We start from the raw sequence: 22346 nt of genomic DNA on the forward strand, positions 1-22346 counted from the left end.
AGTGGTGGTGAAGTTGTAACTCCTTAGTTTTGGTTTGCATTTCTCTGATGACTAGTCTACTCATATCTTTTTTTTTTTTTTTTTTAATTCTTGGCTGCGTTGGGTCTTCGTTGCTGTGCGCGGGCTTTCTCTAGTTGTGGCGAGCGGGGGCTACTCTTCATTGCGGTGCGTGGGCTTCTCATTGCGGTGGCTTCTCTTGTTGCGGAGCACGGGCTCTAGAGCACAGGCTCAGTAGTTGTGGCACAAGGGCTTATTTGCTCCGCGGCATGTGGGATCTTCCCTGACCAGGGCTCAATCCCGTGTCCCCTGGATTGGCGGGTGGATTCTTAACCACTGAGCCACCAGGGAAGCCCTCATATCTTGATATATGTCCTTCTAGACATTTTTATGTGCACATATTTGCAGAGATAATGTTTTTCTTCCCCAAACTGGAATATAACATGGATCTTTCTGTGTCAGTAAATTTAATTCTACCACATTATTCTCACTGGCTGTGTGATACTTCTGTGAAAGAGTATACCGTAATTTGACCATTCAACCATTTAGATATTGAGGCTGTTTTTAATTTTCATTACTATAAACAATTGTGATAAACCTTACTGCTAAACTCTTGAGCCCATCTTAACTGCTTAATTATTTTCTTGGGATAAATTCCTAGAACTGGAATTTGCTTGTCATATGTACTCTTTTACAGTCCCCTCCTCCAGCCCCCAAGCGATATTAGATGTTTTAAAAAGCACAGAACTAACCTTAAATTGGTTTCATGATAGCCATTTTAAAGTAAGCTGTTTTCTTTTAGCAGGGTGGATTTTAAGTCTGAAAATGGAATGTTTAGGTTTTATTTTGCTTATATTTTGAAGACCTGAATAACCACAACAGTTTCTTTATGACACCCTATGTACCTAAAAGCTATTGAGAAAATGTTTTATTCTGATTTGTTAATAGCTTGTTTGCAGGGTCCTTTGGTCTGCAGTGGTTTCAGATCAGCTTTCCAGCAGATGTGGCTCCCAGGAGCACTCTGAAATACCTCGGGATAATTCTGTGAGTTTGGTTTTAAGGGTAGCCCACCTCCTGCAGAAAAGATGATGATGATTATTTTTTTTTGGCCGTGCCGCGCAGGTTGCAGGATCTTAGTTCCCTGACCAGGGGCTGAACCTGGACCACGGCAGTGAAAGCACTGAGTCCTAACCACTGGACTGCCAGGGAATTCCCAAGATTCTTTTGGTAGTTGGTTATGAGGCCATTTAAAATTTTGACTCAAGACTGGTCGTAAATCAGAAGTTGATGCATTGTTTGTCTCTTTTGGAGGCCATAGTTCTTAAAACATATAGCTTGTCCATACAGCTGTTTTTCCTAGCAAAATGAACATACCACTTGACAATAAAGTGAAATATTTGTTGGCGTCTTGTTTTGTTTTTCCCACAAGCATACCTGGACTTACTCATCCAAAAGAGTGTTGTCTCTTTCAAAGTAATAACCCCTTCAGGGTCAATGTTCATGTCAAACAAATTAGTCTTTATTTTTTATTTTTTTAACTTTTTTTTAAAACTTCATTTAATAATTCAACTTTAAAATGAAAAAAAACCCTAAAAAAGCAAATATTTATTATTAAGCGTATTATCCTTACACAATTCCTTCTAGTCTCTGCTTGAATATAACTTTGACGTGGTCCACACTGAAGTTTTGATCAATACTGTTATTACCCAGCTTGATTGCACAATTTATCGAGGACACTTGGATTCTTGGTTGTTTCTAAAAACCAGTGAGAGACTTTCTACCACTTAGAGGATTCAAAAGTATATTCTTTGAAGGTAATTTCCAAAAAATTCCAGATGTATTGTGAGCAGAGGTAGCACGTATGGATAAATGTTTAGCTTCCCGTCCGAGTATGTTAGACTCCTAGAAGGGATCTTGCTGGTTTAGACCAATAAGTCTTAATATTTTCCCCGCCCCACCCCCACGTAAGGAACGGGATGCATGACCACAGTGCGAGCAGGTTAGAACCTTCAAGGGTGGTATTTTGGGGCACGTACCACCCTCACTCAGGCATCGCCCTGCCCTCCCAAGTTGAACAGTCACTGCTCTGCTGTGTTCCCAGAGCACACAGATGAGGAAGCTGAGGCCAGACGGGGCCGGTGACCTGTCCGTGGTCAGGCGCCAGTGGCAGAACTGAACCCTGAGTCTGTTCCTCCTGCTTCCCTTTGAAGAGCAGCCCCTGCAGTGCTTATGTCCTGGTACATCTGTTAGAAGAAATAAGTCCAGATACCCCAGTCACACCTGAGGAGGTGGCCAAGCCATGTTGCAGTGAGAGATGGGATCTAGAGAAGGACCAGAAGTGAAGAAAGTAGGCTTTCCTGTAAGCTTGGGGAAATGCTCAGACGATGCTCTTGTTCCTTCCAGGAGAGTCGCAGCCTCTTACCCTTTGTTTCAGTCAGAGAAAGATGCAGATTTAGGATGGAAACACTGCTTTACCCTGAGCATCTCCATCAGGGATATCAACCGAATCCTGCAATCACGGGGAGAAATGCAGGTTAAGAGGCCCTTACACCAAGTTCTCAGTTTAAGCTCTTTTCTTTGCTTGAGGTCTAATAATATCCAAGCAGGTGCATGTTTTTCAGTAAGATCTTGACCCAAAATGTTTCTGGAATAGTAAAACCGAAAGTTCATGTCTTCGAAGCCTTTAACCAAAGTTTCTTTTCCATCCTGCAGTCACAGCCTTCGGCAAGGGATCGTGAAAAGGTAGAACTCTTTAACGATTAGGCTGGGTCTGGGCTGTTCACCTTTGCAGAGGCCCCACCTCCCACCAACTGCTGGCACCAGGAAATGGGTATATGATGACAGGAGAGAGAGTAGCCTTGGCCCTTGGGCCACAATAGAGGGACCTCAGTTAGCTCAGGTGGGTCTCGGAAGAGGGTAGTGAGGGAGAGAGGAGGAGGCCAGGAAAGTGCCCTGCATAGGGGTGGTGCACTTCTCTTGCTGGTTTGTCCTAGAGGGCAGGGACTGTGTTTTGCTTATCTTTGCATCCTCTCTGGCATTTAGCACGGTGCGTCGGTCGTACCCCCTGTAGTGGGCACTCAGCAAGTATTGACTGAATTTCTCTTTGAGGCTCTTGAAGATGAATAAGACAAGGAGCTCTTTTATCATCAGGCGACGTGGGCTGTGGATTTGCTGGGGGGGATAAGGAAAATGTTGCTTTAGTTGTAATCTGTATTCTTTAGTGAGATCTTATCAATAGCGTTTCTTTCTACACAATGAGAGGGGTTCCAGGATACTTGCTTGGGTGGATGTGACCCCCAGTGTGTGGTGCTCTCTTGATAGGCCCCTCATATCAGTCATGAGGTTAATTTTCCCACTGCCAAACCCCAGGAGATAAATGGTCTGTGATTATTCCAAGTCAGTTTCATTTTTTACCCAGCATGATGTTTCACTATTAAAAAATGAACCTTGATCCAGGGTTGTCCTCTTCTGTATTAAACATGATTTCCCTAGTTAGTAGACTAATTTATAATTATCATTCAAAACCACCCCTTCCCTCAGTGGATTATTTTCCCTCTCTATTTCAGATGAGGGAATCATTGTTTGTCCAGGCTGCGGGAATGTTTGTCATGGAAACCGGATTTTTTTTTCATGCATTATCTGAACAAATAGTGCCGTCAGATCCCTCGAACCTGGCATTGTCATTGATCTCCAGTTGGGTCAGAGGACTTTGTTGACCAAACTAACTCAGATCTCCTTCCTCTTAAAGCAAATGACCCGTGATTCCTGAGGGGCCTCCGGGAGTGAGAGAAACACCTGTCTGGGAGGCCACAGCTGCAACCGGGAAAGTGTTACTTGAGGCAGTGCTTCTCTACCCCGCTGACTGAGTCACCTGGGGACCTTTTAAAATACCCTATGCCAAGGTCCCACCTCAGATGAATGAAATCAGAATCTCCAGGGGTGGAGGTCGGCATCCTTTCTTTAAAAAAGAAAAAAGTTTTTTTAAACCCCAGGTGATTCTAACGTGCAGCCAGGTTGAGGCCATCAAGTAAGTCCTGTTCCTTTGTCCTGGACACAGCCATTGTGTCCACCTGTGCCCTGTGGTGTCACAGAGCCCTGGACCAAACCAGAGCCAGCCTTTGGCTTTTTTTACGGAGAAGTTAGGACTGATACATTCTTCTAGTTAGTGGCAGAACTAGAAATAGAGAACCTAGCATTATGTGTTTTCTAGTATACTATGTTGCCCAACTTTTGAAGAACAAGTAATTCCAGACAGATGGATATTTTTTTTTTTGAGTACTAACTACTGAATTTGCTTTTTAAAGAATCAGCTTTAACTGCTAACTGACCTTAAATTCAAATACACTTAGTTACTGAATTATAAGATGTTTGGAATTATTTAAAGTTCCACTTACGCTTATTTATTATTTTTGCCTTCTCCGTACATTAGGAGGCCTAAGGAATCCAAACAATACTGTTTTCCAGGTTCCTTCACATACCCTGGTGGGTAAAATCATCCTTCAAGTTTGAAAAGAGACTTCTCTAGCCAGAGTGAAGTAGCTAAGCGGAGTGGGTATGGGAGAAATTTGCAGAAGGAGTAAATTGGACAGTTAAAGTACAAGAACGAAGCATATCAACAAAAAGGGGATTTCTTATCAGGATGAGAACATGTACGTTGGAAGCAAATCGCCGGAGGGCCCAGTTTGTGATGCTCTCCTTCCGCTCTCTGTGTGAGACCTGGGTATCTGGACGGTCACCGGCCTCGCAGCCTGAAGGGTTTTTACTGCAGGTGCACCGTTGGAAGACCGCACCGCAGAAGGCCCTGCAGGAGATGGCCGGTCCCCGTCTCAGCCGCTGCACCTCGGTTATGACTCAAAGAATCCTAAGAGCTGGTTTAGGAACAAGAGGAAACTCACTTCTAAAACTCACATGGACTGGGCTGGACCAAATCTAAACTCTGCTGGAACCATGTGGACAAAGGTCAGTAGAATTGGAAGGTCCCCCTTTGAAGTCAGCCTCTTTTTTTGGCCGACCCACACGGCTTGTGGGATCTTAGTTCCCCGACCAGGGATCGAACCCAGGTCCCCCGCTCAGTGGAAGCACGGAGTCTTAACTACTGGACCTTCAGGGAAGTGCCTGAGGTCAGCCTCTGAACGGAGCTCGGCATTTGACCGAACACCTGGGTGAACTCCGGGCCGAGGTCTGTGTTTCTCAACCGAACTCCATTCTAAAGGAAATCCCAAGCGGCAGCTCCAGTTCTGTGCTCATTAAGTAGGTAGATTGGCATCGTTTGTCATTTTAGCTGTTTCGAAATGTCATTTATAGGCACAGTCTTCTGTTTTTGTACGTGTTTTGACCCACGCGATAAAAATGTATTCTTCCAGTGAGTGGGAGTTGGGAGGTGAGGGGTTGGGTGCTGGGAGACTTTGGACAAACGCGTTATTTCCCCTCTGTTTCCTCATCTGTAGAACAGGGCCATGGAACTAGAAAATCTCTTCAGTGGGCCTATTTCTAAATGTCTTCGAATTAGGAACCATTTAGGTTAAAGGGACGAGTCCCTCAGCTGTACCGTTTCACACTCCCTCCTCAATGGGTGGGGGAAGGTGGGAGGCTGCTCTGCTTTGAGCCGCCCAGCTCCCCAGCTCCAGAATGTAATGGGGCCCAGCTGTTCATCCATTGGTTCATCCCCCAGTTTTATTGAGTACATATTATATGCCAAGCACTGCTTGAGGGGCTTGGGACACATTAACGAACAAAACAAAGACTCCTGCCCTCGTGAAACTTCCATCTCCTTGGCGAAGACAGACAAGAAACAATAGCATGATAAATACTAAATATATAGAATGTGGGAAGGTGATAACATCCTGTGGAAAGAAAGAAAACGTAGGGCAGAGCAAGGGAGATGGGGGCCTGGAAGTTGCCCCAGCGGTGGGCTGTGGTTTCTCCAGGCATGGCTCACTGGTCCTGCAGGGCCCAGCAGAAGCTTGGGGCCTTCCCTGACCACTGGGCCCTCCCCACACTCTGAGTGCCGTCCCATCATTAGTGTTGGGGTCACGATACTCATTTGTCCTCCAGTTGGTTTCTCATCTAATCTTCAGGCGGCCTGGTGTTGACTGCTCATGTATGTTTGCAAATCCTGAGCAAAAATGAGGTATTGAGTATAACTGTTGTCAATTTTTAACAGTAACATAACAAGAGAAAGTTTAAAAATCTGTCAAGGAAACCTCAGAAGGCCTTGTGACTCGGGACAGAGCCAGCAATTCTTTGATTTTTTGATGGTTCTGCTCCCAAATACACATGTGATGTGTGTGTGTGTGTGTGTGTGTATTTTTTTTAATATTTATTTATTTATTTATTTATTTATGGCTGCGTTGGGTCTTAGCTGCGGCACGTGGGATCTTTCGTTGCGGCACGCGGGCTCTCTAGTTGTGGCGCAGAGCGCGTGGATGCTCAGTAGTTGTGGCGCACGGGCTTAGTTGCCCCGCGGCATGTGAGACCTTAGTTCCCCGACCAGGGATCAAACCCGCGTCCCCTGTATTGGAAGGCAGATTCTTAACCACTGGACCACCAGGGAAGTACATATATATATATATAATTTTTATAAACAAAATTAAATAGTTTTTTTCTATTGTAGAAGTATTTATAAGATCTCCAGATAAATTCAAATACTGCAAGAAAGGCATAAAGCCAGGTTTAGGGAATCTGACCTCGAAGGCACCGCCTCCCTCTGAACAATCCAGTGACCTCATCCAGTCACTCTGTTAGAGTTCGTTTTCCACTTGCTCTGGTCTGGTTTTGCAAAGAAGAAAATGGTTTTCTTTACACAGAGAGATTAAGAACAAGTTTATCTGTAGTTTTGGTACTCGAACTGGGGACCAAACCACAGCCGCTTCTAAAACCAACCCTATGTCATCCTTATCTGATGGTTCAGTACTTGGAAGTCTCTGGGGCTTTTGGTGAGGGGGGCGGGGTGGGGGGAGTTCAGTCACTTATCTGATTTGTGGTTTGGAGAAGCACAGAGATCTCCCTTTCGGTTTAGGAGGTGGTTGGTTTTAGAGTCTATGGCAAGTACGTGTACTTGAGAGTCACCCACCTCCTCCTGCATAACATCAGTCGATTTCTATGGTGTTTCTTTTCCCCCACCCTGAACCTTAAAGTGAATCAGATTATTACTAATTTCCAGTGTTGCAATAGTTAAAGATAAGTGGGGACACTGGGATGTTGAAAGACCAGGATCGGGCATGACTGTGTTCAAAGGCATCAAGACTCCTAAACCCTCATTCTCGTGTGGGTTTTGAGCATGTTTTGATTGGTTGGGGGCCGGAAGAATCTACAGTAAAGCGTGAGGAGAGGTGAGGGCCTGCTAAGCCATGGGTCGTCATGCTTCTGAGCTACAGGGCACATCCAACCCAGTCTTCTTCTTCTTTTTTTTTTTAATAAATTTATTTATTTATTTATTTTTGGCTGCATTGGGTCTTCGTTGCTGTGCGCCGGCGTTCTCTAGTTGTGGTGAGCGGGGGCTACTCTTTGTTGCAGTGCGTGGGCTTCTCATTGCGGTGGCTTCTCTTGTTGTGGAGCACGGGCTTCTAGGCGCGTGGGCTTCAGTAGTTGTGGCACGTGGGCTCAGTAGTTGTGGCTCACGGGCTCTAGAGCACAGGCTCAGTAGTTGTGGCACATGGGCTTAGTTGCTCTGCGGCATATGGGATCTTCCCGGACCAGGGCTCGAACCCGTGTCCCCTGCGTTGGCAGGCGGATTCTTAACCACTTCGCCACCAGGGAGGTCCCTAACCCAGTCTTCTTACTTTATAGAATCAGAAACTGATGCCCAGAGAAGTTTAATGACTTGCTCAGAGCCCAAACCAGGACACATATTCCTGTGCCCTGTCTCATTGTCTTTCAGCTTCCTTGGTCCAAAAAACATCTGTTGAGCATGTGCCAGGCTCGTGGGGATACCTTGGGGTATTTTACTTGGAGTTTAATTTTTTTTTTTTTTTCGGTTTTTCTCTTTTTTTTTTTTGGCTGTGCCATGCAGCATGTGGGATCTTAGTTCCCCAACCAAGGAACAAACCCGCACCCTCAACGGTGAAAGTGCGGAGTCCTAACCACTGGACCTCCAGGGAATTCCCTTAACTTGGAGTTTAAAGGATGATTAGCAGGTTTTGGGGTCGCATGAACACAGGACAGGCCAAGGAGTGAGCAGGAGGCCTGAGCAGGGAAGTGTGGGCTCAGAATCTTAAGGAACTGCTCTGGGCACGGCCCGGGCATGCTGCCAGGTCAGCTTCTGGAAGGCGCAGTCATGGAACCTGCCGTCTTTTCCCGGTATTGCACTGTTTCTCTGCTAGATGGTAAACTCCTTGAAGGCAGGAGTCTTATAGGCCTTGAGGCTCCAGCGCCTCATGCAAAACAGGACCCTTCTTTCTGTGTATCTGTAGGAGAAAAGAGTCCAGTGTGGGGTGGGGTTGAAATAGGTGAACCAGCAAGTTAGTTGGACGTAGAAGAGTCGGTCAACAGGAAGAAGCGTGAACCAGGGAGTGCCTGGAAGAGACTGATAAATACTGCATGTCCTTGCCAACCTGCCTGAGGAACGTGAGCCCGTGATCCGGGACTAAACGTCGATCCCTGAGGATAGTGCCCACTGGATTTCTGCTGCCTGCAGCGAAACTAGCCCTGGAAGCGACTGCGGGTACTGCAGAGAGGGAGTCCCCCAGAGAGGAAAAAGAGAGGAGGGGGCCTGCTTCACTCCTTCCGAGGGGGCTTTGTGATCCCGTGCGTGGGGTCTGGACAGAGAAGTCCCTCAGAGGAGGGGTCTCGAAAGCAAGAGACCTCGCGTTGGAGGTTGTTCTGTAGGCCACATTTCGCCACAAAGCCAGCATTGTTAAACTCCCCCATGAAGTTTCGGCGTGTTATGCTTCTGTTCAGCTGTAAACCGGCTAAGCAACACTAGTCTGACGTTAGTATCAATGAAAACACCAGAAGAGACTCACCTGGGGTGTGAACACAGACTGGTATACCTAACGCTTCAGCTTCCAGGAGCGGTTTTCCCTCCGGATCTGCTTTTACACCTGTATGAACAGCATGCCCTCCTGCTCTTTCTGTGAGCTGCATAGGAAACAAATAAAACATGGCTTTTGTGGCCCACTCCATACAAGTACACACTCGGCCTTCTTCTTTTTTTTTTTTTCCACACCGTGCGGCTTTCAGTATCTTAGTTCCCTGACCGGGGATCGAACCCGTGTCCCCTGTAGTGGAAGCGCAAAGTCCTAACCACTGGACCGCCAGGGAATTCCACACACACTCGGCCTTCTGTCTGCTTCCCCAGCCCCTCCTTGTCCCATTCCCCGCTCTGCTTTCTCTCTCCAGCAGCACTGGCCCGATAGGTCCTCGAACACAGCAAATTATTTTCAGTCTCAGGGTTTTCATATAGGCTGTTTCCTCTGCCCAGGAAATTCTTCCCTTCCTTCCCTCGTTCCTGTAGATCTTAACTCAGATGTTATTACTCCTTCAGAAAAACCGTTGACACTGTGATCCACACCCCCTCACATGAGACCAGATTGGCTTCTCCTTTTATTCTCTTATGGTCTCTTTCATAGCACTTACTGCAATTTGCTATTCTGTTTGTGTGATATTTTTACTGCTGTGGTCCCTTATTAGACTATAAGCTCCATGAGGGCAAGAATCAGATCACTGTTGTGATTAGATCCTAGGGTCTTACACAGCTCTTGATTAATCAGCATCACAAGAACTGACACTTATGCTCACTGTACACTAAGAGCTTTACCTATATTAACTCATTACGCATATTAACTCAACACTCCTTTGAAGTCAGTATTATTTTTGTCCCCCATTTTACAAGTGAGAAAACCAAGGCACAGGGAGGTAAGTGACTGCCCTTCTAGCAGCCACATTATATTGCCCAGGCACTGAAAATGAAGCTTAACAAATATATGTTGAATTGTTCAGCATCTTCAGAAAATGAGGGCTACTACATAAGTGAGTTTCCAGGTAATTCAAATACAGTCCTAGAACTTGTAACGTAGTACCGTTTGGTGAAAACCTTTTCAGCAGTTATACTCGTCTTCCTTCTTAAACACCACAAGCCAAACCTATTTTAACCTTGTCTTAATTATTCTAGATTGTCAGCACCAGCTCTTACACTATCGCTGTCTGCCCACCAGAGTAAGAGATGGGGAACAATTGAGGTCTGGGGCAGAATGGATAATCAGGTTTTGAGTTTTGTTTACTTTCTGATGGTATCTTTGGCCAACACCAATTTTTTTAATAAAATGATCTTCCCTAATATTTACATAACTCTTGTCTTTGACATTCTTAATATTTATTTTTCTTTCCAAGCATTCAAAGGGATATTGCTGTTCCTTAATTTTCAAAAAAAACCAAAGATTTGGAAGCTTAGCCACCTTGCCCCACAGTTCAGATACCCATGGAAGCCAGTCTTCTGACCTGGAGAAGTTGGCTTTGAGATTGGGTGACCTCCAGATGAGGCAGAAGACTGACGGGGACGGTGACTTTACGAAGAAAGGTCCCTGAGAGCATGGAGCCTGTTGGCAGTAGGGCATGTCCTGTTGAAGCCTGTCTCCTCCCCTCTCCTGGCCCTGGACAGCCGTTTTTCCTTTCTCCGGAGGGAGTTCTGTCCTCCTCGGTGTCTGGAAGGGATTCTTCCTTGAACCCAAAGGCGTGGTATCTCCTTGCTGGTAATTCTTTCCTGCTCCTGTTTCCCGCCTACCCTTGATGAGCTGGAGGAGGCAGCATCCTTCCATCTCAGCCAGTTTCTCAGTCCTCAGTTTTCACACCACAACTCCATAGGTTTGGTTGTGCCAACAGTCTTCCAAGCAGCTTCTGACGCTTTCCTGTCTCTGTCCAAATGTGTGAAAGTTGTATTGAGATGCTTACATTTGCCTCTCAGAGGAGCCTAGAAAATAGAAACCTATGCTGAGGGACTTCCCTGGTGGTGCAGTGGTTAAGAATCCACCTGCCAATGCGGGGGACACAGGTTCGAGCCCTGGTCCGAGAAGATCCCACATGCCGCGGAGCAGCTAAGCACGTGCGTCACAACTGCTGAAGCCCACGTGCCTAGAGCCCATGCTCCGCAACGAGAGAAGCCACCGCAATGAGAACGCGCACCACAGCAAAGCGTAGCCCCCGCTCGCTGCAACTAGAGAAAGCCTGAGCGCAGCAACGAAGACCCAATGCAGCCAAAAATAAATAAATAAAATAAATACATTTATTTTAAAAAATAAGGAAACCTATGCTGAGATTATGGAAATCCCGTGGCATGAGATTTTATTTTTTATTATTTATTTATTCAAAATTTATTTTATTGAAGTATAGTTGATTTACGATGTTCTGTTAGTTTCTACTGTACAGCAGAGTGATTCAGTTATATATATATATTTTTCATATTCTTTTCCGTTATGGTTTATCACAGGATATTGAATATAGTTCCCTGTGCTATACAGTAGGATCTTGTTGTTTATAAGATTTTCTTTCCCATGAAAAAGTCAACATTCAGACCCATATTTCCTTCTTTTTTTTCGAGCATCTTATTCCTGCTAAGTGAAGCAGTCACGGCTCACTGCGTGAGGCTCATTGGTGTATGTATGTCATTAAAATGGTCCTTGCTGTTCAAAGGAGTTGTCCCATGCTAATCAGTAATGTGCGTTTCCTTGGCACTGGCATGAAAAGAATGACTCGCTTCATCAAAGGAATGGGCAGTGGCCACTGTATCATCATTATCATCAAAGAACACTTTTTTTAAACCTTTAGAACTGGGCTGGATAAATGTATTGCAGGAATTTTTTTTTTATGGTGGCTAAGCCTGTGACCTTTGACTTTCTGTGATGTTATCCCAGCCCACTTAGATCTGCAGTGAGATCTCAGGAATTTTTATCCAGAACATTTTTTAAAGACCCCACCCTGTATAATTTGCAGTGCCTTTTGGCATATTGAGTGTCTATGTAGAATCTACAAATTACCAATTTGGTGTCTCATGCAAAAGATCCTACCCCCATGTCAGAGGAAAGTGCTGATCTCCATCTGCCCCAGCGGGACAGCTCAGCAGGGTTGAGCTCCAGGCCTCAAGTAATTGAAGCTTATGTTTCTCAGAGAACCATGATTTAAAGCAGTGAAATTATAGTGTGGTGTAGTGGGCAGAGGTCCAGAAGGGGAAGCGGAGACCTTGCCTCCAGTCCTGCGTCTACAGTTCAGCTGTCTGTGGTGCCTTGGGATAGTCACTTCACCTCTCTGGACCTTGACTTCCTCCTCTGTGAACTGAGAGGTTTGGGTAAGGTGATCTTCAGTTATTCTCATCTCTGAAGTTACATATCCCGGAAGCTGTAAACAGCCCTTCCTGTTTGATCTGTGTTGTGTGGAGACATGTGGACTTCAGTGACCATCAGCTAATTGGAGAGGGGCAGGTGGCGTGGTGGGCTGGGCCAGCAGGGCAGTGGGTAATCTTCAGATGTACTTCAGACAATGGGGATTCTGGCTAGGGCAAGTCAGTCTGGCCAGGTAGCTCAACTTCAGGCATATTTCATAGTGTTTGACTTCCATTATAAAGCTCGGCAACATCTGGCAAGCATAGGTGGCAATTATGTCATAAATACAGTTGTTTGTAGATAATTTTTATTTAACTAGAGCATTTATCCACTTTCTACTCAACCCCTTCCATTCCCCTCCCCCCAAAAGAAATCTCTCGCCAAGTGTAAGGAGCAAAATTGACAGTTTCAGATTAGTTGCTGTTATCAGGACTGAAAAATTTGGTATCTAATTGAGTCTTTTTTTTTTCCCCTTGGGGTTTTTGTATGAAGACTTCCTAATAATAGGTTTAACTGCAGTTGAATATACATACTCAAATGGATCAAATCTGGCTTTTTGTAAGGCAGGTAGTCCCTTTATGAATTTACGGTCTAAGTCAGACCTTTATTAGTTTAGTTTGTTCACGATGCTTCTCCATTAAGGTAAGTGAGCCTAATAGGTTTCTCAATTTTTACAAGGCCTGAATTGCTGCTGTTTCCCTACAATGAAGACAACAAAATAATAGTGGCAAGACGTGCATTCTAAATCACAACCTCGGGACTTCCCTGGTGGTCCAGTGGTTAAGACTCCATGCCTCCACTGCAAGGGTCACAGGTTCGATCCCTGGTCAGGGAACTAAGATCCCACTTGCTGCATGGTATAGCCAAAAAAAAAAAAAAAAATCTCAACCACTAAATGATGGTGAAACCTTGGGTTTTAGGGTTTTTTTATTATTATTAATTAATTAATTAATTTATTTATTTATTTTATTTTTGGCTGTGTTGGATCTTCGTTGCTGCACACAGGCTCTCTCTAGTTGCGGCGAGTGGGGGCTACTCCTCGTTGCGGTGCATGGGCTTCTCATTGCAGTGGCTTCTCTTGTTGTGGAGCACGGGCTCTAGACCCGTGGGCTTCGGTAGTTGTGGCATACAGGCTCAGTAGTTGTGGCTCATGGGTTCTAGAGCGCAGGCTCAGTAGTTGTGGCTCACGGGCTTAGCTGCTCTGCAGCATGTGGGATCTTCCTGGACCAGGGCTCGAACCCGTGTCCCCTGCATTGGCAGGCGGATTCTTATCCACTGTGCCACCAGGGAAGTCCGTGGGTTTTAGTTTTAATATTATAAAATGCTTGAGGACCTTAGGGATGTGATGCCACCCTAAGAAGAAGGGCTTGGTTCCTTGTGGTGAAGGGTCTCCTGTAGCGCCTTTCATGCCCAAGTGTATTTCCTCCTCCCTTGGTGTCGGTATAAGTTGATGGCAGAGAGACCGTGAAGACAAATGGAACTGCCAGCTGCTTGAACTTAGACTCTTAGCCTGGGGCCCCAGAACCAGTTGGGGAAAGTATCTTCACCTGTTGTGAAATTAGCATACCTTTGCTCTCAGGAATAAAGTGGACTGTATGAGGAACCTTTTATCAGACCCATTCAAGGAGTAGCCTGAACCACTGAAAAATTGTTAACTGTCTTGGGTGGTGGTGGATTACGCCACATGCAAGAATTGCCACAAATACGAGTTTAACTCTCTCAGTTGCTTAGTTTGGAAACCACACAGTGGTGTTCAGTTAGGCCCTGACCTTTACTGCATCCCAACCAGATACCTGACGCCCATCCAAAGCAAATGTCATGGTTACCTTTATTGACCTAGTATCAGGAAACACAGCAAGCCGATGGGCTGGTTAGAAGGAACTCTATGATTGATAGATTATTGCTGACCTACACACAGGTAAACAAAGCGTAACAGGATTTGGAATGATTTTGTAATAGATTGAAATCGTTAAGACATAGACACAATTAAGTCTCTTAATATCACCAGTGTTTTAATTCTGTTCTTAATCTTTAGTCTACTGAATTGGGATAAACCCAGTGAGGTTTCTGTGTCACTCTGTGCAGATGACTACACAGAAGTCTGCACGTTTGGAGCGGGGCGCTTTACTCTTGGATCAGGTGCGTAAGTGAGATGGGGAGTGGGGAGCAGGGTTTGATTAGAATAAAAATCTTTGCCGTATCTGTCTAATCAGGCCTTTACCTAAGATACCTTCAAAGGAAGGCCTTTGGGAGCTGCTAGTTTAGCCTGCTGTCCTGGTCATTATGAGGCGTATACTCATGTAGGCTTTATTTTTCAACAAGGGACCATTATGTCATGGGTGTGTGCTGGCATTTACTGGGTACGGATTTCAATCTTATGCTGTTTTGGTGAATTCTTGGTAGTTTTTTGGCCATCATTGAACACAGTCTTCTACCATGTGTTCAAATGGCATTAGAATGCTTGGTAGTTTTGTGAAGCGACCAGAATTGCCAGTAGCCAGGCTCTGCTGGAGTTTATAGCCTGAAATAGATAATATGGCTGCAAATAGAATTGTAGACACAGATGTCCTTTGTCTGAATGTCGTTTAGTGCCTACCAAGGGACTGTGTTACATAATACTATTTTGAGGAACTTCGTGCCGAATTGCACAGGTTTCCTTTTTTTTATTTTTGGAGAGAAGCCCTTCAGGACTGGTATCCGTTATGGCACGCCAGGAAGTGTCTTACCCATACCTCTCAAAATCAGCTCACCCATCCTGTGGCTTTCAGCTGATTATAGCCAGCAGAAGGATCCAGTCTATTTACCATCAGCCCTCACCTCTGCTTTCTTGTCCATCAGAAACCACCTCCCTCACCACGTGCACACACACACACACACACACGTGCAGTCTTACTTTCTCTCCCCTTTAAGGTCCTTTGCCATTGGTACGTCCCCCGGCAGAGAATGCCCTTCTCACCTCTGAGCATTATTGCTAAGGTTAATAATTACAAGCTCTGATTCCCTAGTACATTCTAATCCATTTGCAATTTATTACTCTACATTTGGTGACATGCAATTTTAATTGTTTTCAAGATTTTGCGTGTCCTAAGTAGCAAAACAAAATAGCTTGGAAATCTTTCTTATGTAATCCTTCCCTCACTTGCGTACCTGTTTTAAGTCTTACCTATGATACCATCATGTGTATTCATCAACCAACCAAAAGTCCCTTTACTTTCGCTTTACCTCTGTGACCCGCTGTCCAGTGGCTTTGAGCTGTGGCAGGGAGCCCCGCACTGCACAAGGCAGACTGGTTGTCGGTGGCAGGTTGTAGGTTCCAGGGATTTAGGTGCACGCTACGTTGTGTAAGGATATTCTATTGAAAACATGCTAATATCCATGCTAGACTTACACAAGTATGGTATTTATAGTTTGGAGGAATGGTTTTCTTAACCTTCAGTAAATAAAACTAAAATGAGGCTTATGCAATATAACATTGCATAATCCAATGAACACTGAAGAAAGATTAGTTAAAAAAAATAAAACAAAACACCAACAACCCAAAAAACCCCAGCCTCTCAGCTAATCCTGGAAATCAGTGTGGTACTCCTAAAAGAAAAAATACATATGTCATTTTGTTATTAGCCAGATTATTGTATTCTAATATTATTATAAATGTTTTGGTCTGTTGGAGTGGAGGTAAGAAGTTTCCCGGGAAAGATTTTTATTCTAATCATTTCTACTGTTTTTACTTCTACTATGCTAGTGCTGCCATATAAATTGAGCTTTTGGAGACGGACACTTGGGTTAGACCCGATCACTTTGCACACCACCTGAGAAGTGCATGGCTCTCTCGTTCACATTGTGGGTCTTCTCTGTGTGTGCACAACTTTTTTTGTGGGGGTAGAACACTCTAGTTTGGGAAATAGAAACGATCCTGCGGTACTCATCAAGCGTAGATCACTTTGGAAAGCTGGATACGAGACACGTGTGTGCGTGGCCCACTTCTTCCCCCTGACTCTGAGATGAAAGGTCTGTGCCAAGTTCATTAATCTTACTTCTGACCCTTATTAGGTAGTCCGTTAACCTGTGGGCTGGTTCTTGAAATACGTATCTGAAATTTAAGAACTGTGTTTCTTTGGGAAATGCAGCCTTTTGGAAAACCGTGATGGGGAGCACAGAGCTAGCTGCCCTGCGCTGTGAATCTTAGAGCAGCATGCAGCGTGCTTCCTGCTGTTCCTCCTCAGGCGCCAGAGGGCGGGCGCGAGGGAGCGGCCACTGCAGCGATAGCCTGGCGGCTGGAGCCGGACCCCGGCCTTGCTGACTCTTCTCCTCCAGCTGCTGGTGGTGAGCTACCTCGGGCCTGACCCATCCCAAGAAATAGGTGGGTTTGTGTTAGAGGCTTGTTTCACTTGTTCCTGTGCTACCTAAACACATATCTGTCCCTTGTGTCCATAGTGCTCTTTACTGAAGACTTTTCCTAAACAAAGTTGTCTCCGAACTTGTTTTAGAAGACTTTTTTTCTTACCTGAAATACAAGCAGTTGAGGTAATGAATGCAGGAGCAACTGACGCTGAGTTTAGAATATTAAGAGAATGAAATCGTCGGCGACTACTACCTTTTAATCATCTCTGTATGAGCAGCTGGTAGCTGCTTTCATGTCTTTGTGGGAAATGCAAAGCAAGTGGTGCATTTTATGCAGTGGTGTAGCTGCCGGACTTTGGGAGATCTTGCTTCATAATCAGAACATTGAGCATGAGGGTCCAGCCCCGGAATTATGTTCTCACGGGAGGGAGTTCTGGCTGAGCAGGGCGGCAGTGAGGACTGTTTTTACCACGGAATCAACATAAGTGAAATAAGCTGGTTTTACAGACGCCCACTTCCCTAGCATCATCTGGTCCGAATTGCCAGGCTCCATGGTCCTCAGACGGGGCATTTCCAGAATTGTTATGTCAGGGTCACCTCGTGTGAGAGGACGTATGTGGCCAGACTTCCATGAGGACCAATTAGCTAATGGATGTCTCGTTTTAGGCTGGACTAGATTCCCTGCCACTACCTCTACAATGTCACTGCAATTACTTTTTTAGAAGTCACTGTCGAAGCCAGGAGTGTATAACCCACTTGTTTGAAAAATGAGTCAGATTCCAGGTAATCAACTTGAAACAGATCTGCAAGATCAGCCTTTTCTTTCTGCTTTCAGGCTCTCTGGAAACTAGTTTGCATAACTCTAGGGCCTGCTGCTAATTCATCCATTGCAGGGAAGAGGGAGCACCGACAGGGTGAAGGGGATATGCAAGGTCATTATTGTGAAGCAGTGTCTTTAGATGTTTAGGTACAAATAGTTCTCAGCTGTGCTCAATATCGCACATGGCATCTAGAAGCTTATTGAAGTCACGTGAGTTATAGCAACTATATCTGAAAGCAAACATTTTCATGCTTTAAAAAACGCTGGGGGAAAAAGGCAGAAATTTTGTAATATTAATTTGCCTTGTGAGAGAATAACGCTGTTCAGAGTGGTTCGTTCTAATTTGAAAATGTCAAGAGCTTCAAAGAAGAGAAAAATCTGTCAGGTGTGATAGGGTTTGTGACGTGACTGTGGACATTGTGATTAATTCAGCGCTTTCAGTTGCTAAATTCAACTCCTAGCCAAACCTGGTCTTTTTGAGATTTTTAGAAGACTGTATTAGTTATGTGATTAGTGTTTTATTTCGAGTCACCAACCAACCATAGACAATTGCTCTTCCTGTGGTTTCCAAGATGCTCAAACAAGGCAGGTGGCTTTTGTTTCCACACTAGTAGTGGAGCAGCAATGATATACTTTAGTTACTATTGGCCCCTTTTAATATTAATATTAATACCAGTACTGTGATAAGATGTATTGGAGGCATTTAGTTAATTATAGTTGTACTGTAGGCTTTAATAACAGCAAAACTTTTCTATTCTGGACACACACTCTCTGACTGGGAGACCTCTGTGTTTCTAAACGTTTGTCCCTTGTTTGGTGCATATCAGTGATCAAAGGTGATCAGGTTGCCTAATATCCTGAGGTGGAAAGTGCTTCTGGAACTTAGGGGCTCGCTGAAGCGCCTTTAAATCCCAGCTTGTCTTCTACCTGCTAACTTGTCCATCTCCTTTATATTTTATGAAAACTTCATTGCATAGTCCATGATCATATTATAGAAAATTTAGAAAATAGAGGAGAAAAACTATGGCTTTAATTTTACAATAATTTCTTCATCTTTTTTTTTCTATAGATATATTAAAAAATAGCTGTGTGTGTGTGTGTGTGTTTAGGACTGTTTCAGTCTCCAGGGACAGAAACCTAGTTCCAATGAGTTTAAGAGGGGAATTGATTGCAAGGATTAGGTGTCCATGGGCCCAAGGACAGGAGCTTGGCCAGGCCTGAGGAGCAGTGGAGGCCAGGGCCCCTCTCCCAGCCTTTCAGCCATGTTTCTTCTCAGGCCTCTTCCTTCCTTCCTCCCTCCCTCCCTCCTTCTCTCTCTCTCTCTCTCTTTCTTCCTTCCTTCCTTCCTTTCTTTCTTTCTTTCTCTCTCTTTCTTCCCTCCCTACCCCCCTTTCTTTCATTCTTTCTTTTTTTCTTTCTTTCCCTTCCTTCCTTCCTTCCTCCCTCTCATCCGGCTTTTTCCACATGGCGGAAAACATATCCACAGAAATCTCCCAAGTTTAATTGCTTAGTACTTCAGCCACCCAGATTGTTCAACCCAATTCTGGTGTGATTCCCAAGACCTTAAAAATGGTTGTTCCTAGGGTAACTATTTGACAGGTGGAGGGGATTTCCACCTGTTGGCCCCCAGATATGCATACATCTTCCCTTTTCATTTATTCAGTCTTCCACTGCCCCCACCTAACTTAATCCAGCCACCCCACATCACGCTGCAGACCCAATTCCCCTTTCAGTGAGAAGCAGCCCGCCCACCCCTCCAAGTCCCATTCGGCTCCAGTCCTCAGTGATAGGGTCACTGTTCTCCAGGCCAGGTGCTCCGGGTGATGTGTGTTCCTCTGGTTCAGGTGTGAGCAGGTCCAGACGAGGCTTGTCACCATCAATACCCTGTGAACTAAAATAATTTTAAAACCCCCGAAGTAGTTGGTGTACAAGACCTTTGGATTCTGCCTAGGGCAGATGCTACCCCTGGGGCTTCCGTTTTCCCAGCCAGGTTGTACTGAGACTGATTTCCTAGTTGCAAAGGTAGCGTTAAAAGCAGACTCTTCTTCTTCATCCTTGAGACTTTGCATGGAGTGTAGACTCAGCGGGCAGGGGTAAGGCTTGCCGTTGTTTCCCTCATTCCAGGTGAGGAGCCCTGGCCCTGGGCAAAGTGGAGGGCGGACCTTCTTCCCCTCTAGGCCAGACACATGCAAGAGGTGAGAGGAAGTTCTCAGCTGCTTCGCCCCTTTGTCAGGGGGTTTCCACCTTGGAAAAGGAGTGCAAGGACTGGAGTGTGTGTCCTGCCACCTCAGGCTGCCCTGGAGAGAGCCATTAATTGAACTTGCCCTTTTGAAGGATTAATTAGTGTCATCCTGGCTTTTACCAAGAGTGACCAGGTACTTTGGGATCAGGCTTCCATGCACAAGTAACCCTCCAGTCTCTATGTTTCGTGCTAAAAGCCAGCCATACTCCTATATTTTAAAAATAGCGTTTGTACCAAAATTCAAACTGTCGCAGTGTAAGCAAGTTGCATTGGCCTATTTTTAATTCAAGACCTACAGGAACCAGCTGACTGGTGGGACAGTATAGTGACAAAGAAAGAGAAAATCTCATTACAAGGTGGCATTGCTGAGTGGGCCCAGACCTCAAAAGGGTGTTGTCCTAGGAAACCGTACCAGCTATCACCTGCTCATGTGTGTGTACACGCACACACACACACACACACACACACACAGCTGCTCCCATGGAAACCATGTGGATGAGTGTACAGTTCCTAGCAAAGCTAGAGGACGGGCAGGCCAAAAAAAAAAAAAAAAAGAATCTGTCCAATATAATTATAACCACAGTGCACATTAAATTTTGGATTCTATATTTTTCACATGATAACATATACAAGCATTTTTCTATATTGTAGATTCTTTCAAGTGCTATTTTAATAATTACATAATATTCCATTGACTTTGTCATAATTTGTTTCAGCCATTTAGAAGTTCAGGTCTTAAAAAAAAAAAATTGAGGTCTTTCCTGTTTTTTGTGTTTGTAAATAGGCTGTAATGAGTATCATTGTGCAAAGAGCTTTTTCCATATCCAGAGTTATTTCTTTAGAATGTAGAAGTGGAACTACAGGATCAGAAATATGAGTACTTTTATGCTTTCCAGAAAGATTGCGCTAACTTATAATTTTCATTGCCAATCAACAATGGGTGAGAAAGTGAATTTCACTACCTTTGGCTATTTTCTGTAAAATATTTTTTTAAATTCATTAAGCATAAGAAGTACATTTTGATTTAACTTATATTTTGATTATAAGTAAAGAATAATTTGGATTATGTTTTTTATACGTTTTCTTTTATAACATGTCTCTCTCAAAATCTTGGTGTTTTATTATTATATAAACTCTTTATGAGTTTATGAGAACTGTTTTTCCTATTTTGCTTTAAATACTTCCCCCAAATTCCCTGCCTTTTAAAATTTCGTAAGTGCGTGTGGGTGTGTGTAGGTGTGTTGGCATTCTTCTTTATCATGGAGTCTTGCAAGATAACCAGGTTTTAGAAGATAAAATATAAGCAAGAGAAGGAAGTCGGTTAGAAAGCTGAGCATACTTTCTCTGTTTCAGTGAAGGCTGGCCTTGGATTATTTCGGAATCCCCGTCCCTGACATGTTCGGTCATAAGCCTGTGTGCAGGAAGGATTGCTGCTCAGATAGAATAAGGCAACCTGGTTCTAGTCCTGACCCAGCTGTTGTCCAAGATGTTGTCCATCTTGTCAGTTCAGCAGCAAACCTTGATGGGAACTTAGGTTTGTCAGCCTCGGTTTTTCTTCATCTGTAAGGTGGTGGATTTTAGAAGGATAACTTTTGGGGTAAGGGAGGGGCCTGTCTGTGGTTGTACATGCCCAAGGTGAAGACTCATATTGACCACGTAGATTCTTCTACCTCTCATTGCAGATTTTTGGAAGTCCCAGCACTGTGACACTTCCTGAAACCTTGTTGTTTGTGTCCACCCTGGATGGAAGTTTGCATGCCGTCAGCAAGAGGACAGGCTCAATCAAATGGACTTTGAAAGAAGGTAATTTGGATTTAGTCCTTGGGTAACATGGCCATTTGCTCAACTGCTTCCAAGGAAACATTCCAGAAAAAGAGAAAAACTGTTATACATTATTTAATAAAATTAAAAAGGATAATAGAGTCAAGGATAAGAGAGGGGTTGCACTCAAAGGGTATGTTTACAGCTTGAGTTGTGATTATCCGCTAAGTGCATCAGTTGAGACAAGCTATATCTTTATTATTATTATTATTATTTTTGCTTCTGTCTGGATTTCATGTCTAAATGGCTCTAGGCTTTTCTATTAATAGTTCTGGCTGGTTGGTCTTTAGGAAGACGTGCTGCTTTAAATTTTTTTTGAGTTCTAATGATTAGAATCTTGTAATCATAATTACAGGAAGGTATCTCCTCTAATCTCAAATTACTGATTTCTTTTTATAGAGGCTGAAATAACTGAGGGCTGTAAGATTTGACATTCATCCAAGTTAGTCACTTTATTGGCTCTTTACATCAAGGGAAGTAGAAGACTAAGCTTGTCTCTCATTTAATCTACCATGCTTCCATTTTATGATCTTGTCTTCCTGGTGATGGTTGGCAGCGTGGAGTCCCAACAGCTGGGAAATTGTATTCAATTCCCGAAGTAATCTTCCCGGATAAAAGCCAGGCAAATCCCAGGATTGGGGACTTCAGAGTCATCTCTATTATGCAGTCCTGTCATAATTCTCCTTTGTCCCTAAATTCGGGTCTGACCGGTATGTTCTCTTTCGTCACTAATCTGTGACTCATTATTCTCCTGAGCACAACGAGTGTTTTCCCTTCATTAATAAAATGTTCCAAAACAGTATTTTACATGGAA

The 22346-nt window shown here is 44.3% G+C and overlaps 1 protein-coding gene across 7 annotated transcripts in view; it reads left to right on the forward strand.

Moving 5' to 3' along the window:
* The window catches only part of ERN1 (endoplasmic reticulum to nucleus signaling 1), a 98305-nt gene that overhangs the window by 20339 nt on the left and 55620 nt on the right, over window positions 1–22346 (forward strand). For 4 of the 7 annotated variants that reach the window (XM_082373672.1, XM_082373674.1, XM_082373678.1 and 1 more), the window contains exons 3-5: window positions 4462–4646; window positions 4766–4956; window positions 21394–21514. In XM_082373672.1, the coding sequence (XP_082229798.1) occupies window positions 4637–4646; window positions 4766–4956; window positions 21394–21514 (322 nt within the window). In that variant the 5' untranslated portion in view covers window positions 4462–4636. Of the gene's footprint in view, window positions 1–4426; window positions 4647–4765; window positions 4957–21393; window positions 21515–22346 lie in introns of all 7 variants that reach the window. The other 3 variants (XM_082373675.1, XM_082373676.1, XM_082373673.1) reach the window with 2 other exon arrangements.

The sequence above is a fragment of the Balaenoptera borealis genome, assembly GCF_965194805.1.
Source record: "Balaenoptera borealis genome assembly, chromosome: 20".
NCBI lineage: Eukaryota > Metazoa > Chordata > Mammalia > Artiodactyla > Balaenopteridae > Balaenoptera > Balaenoptera borealis.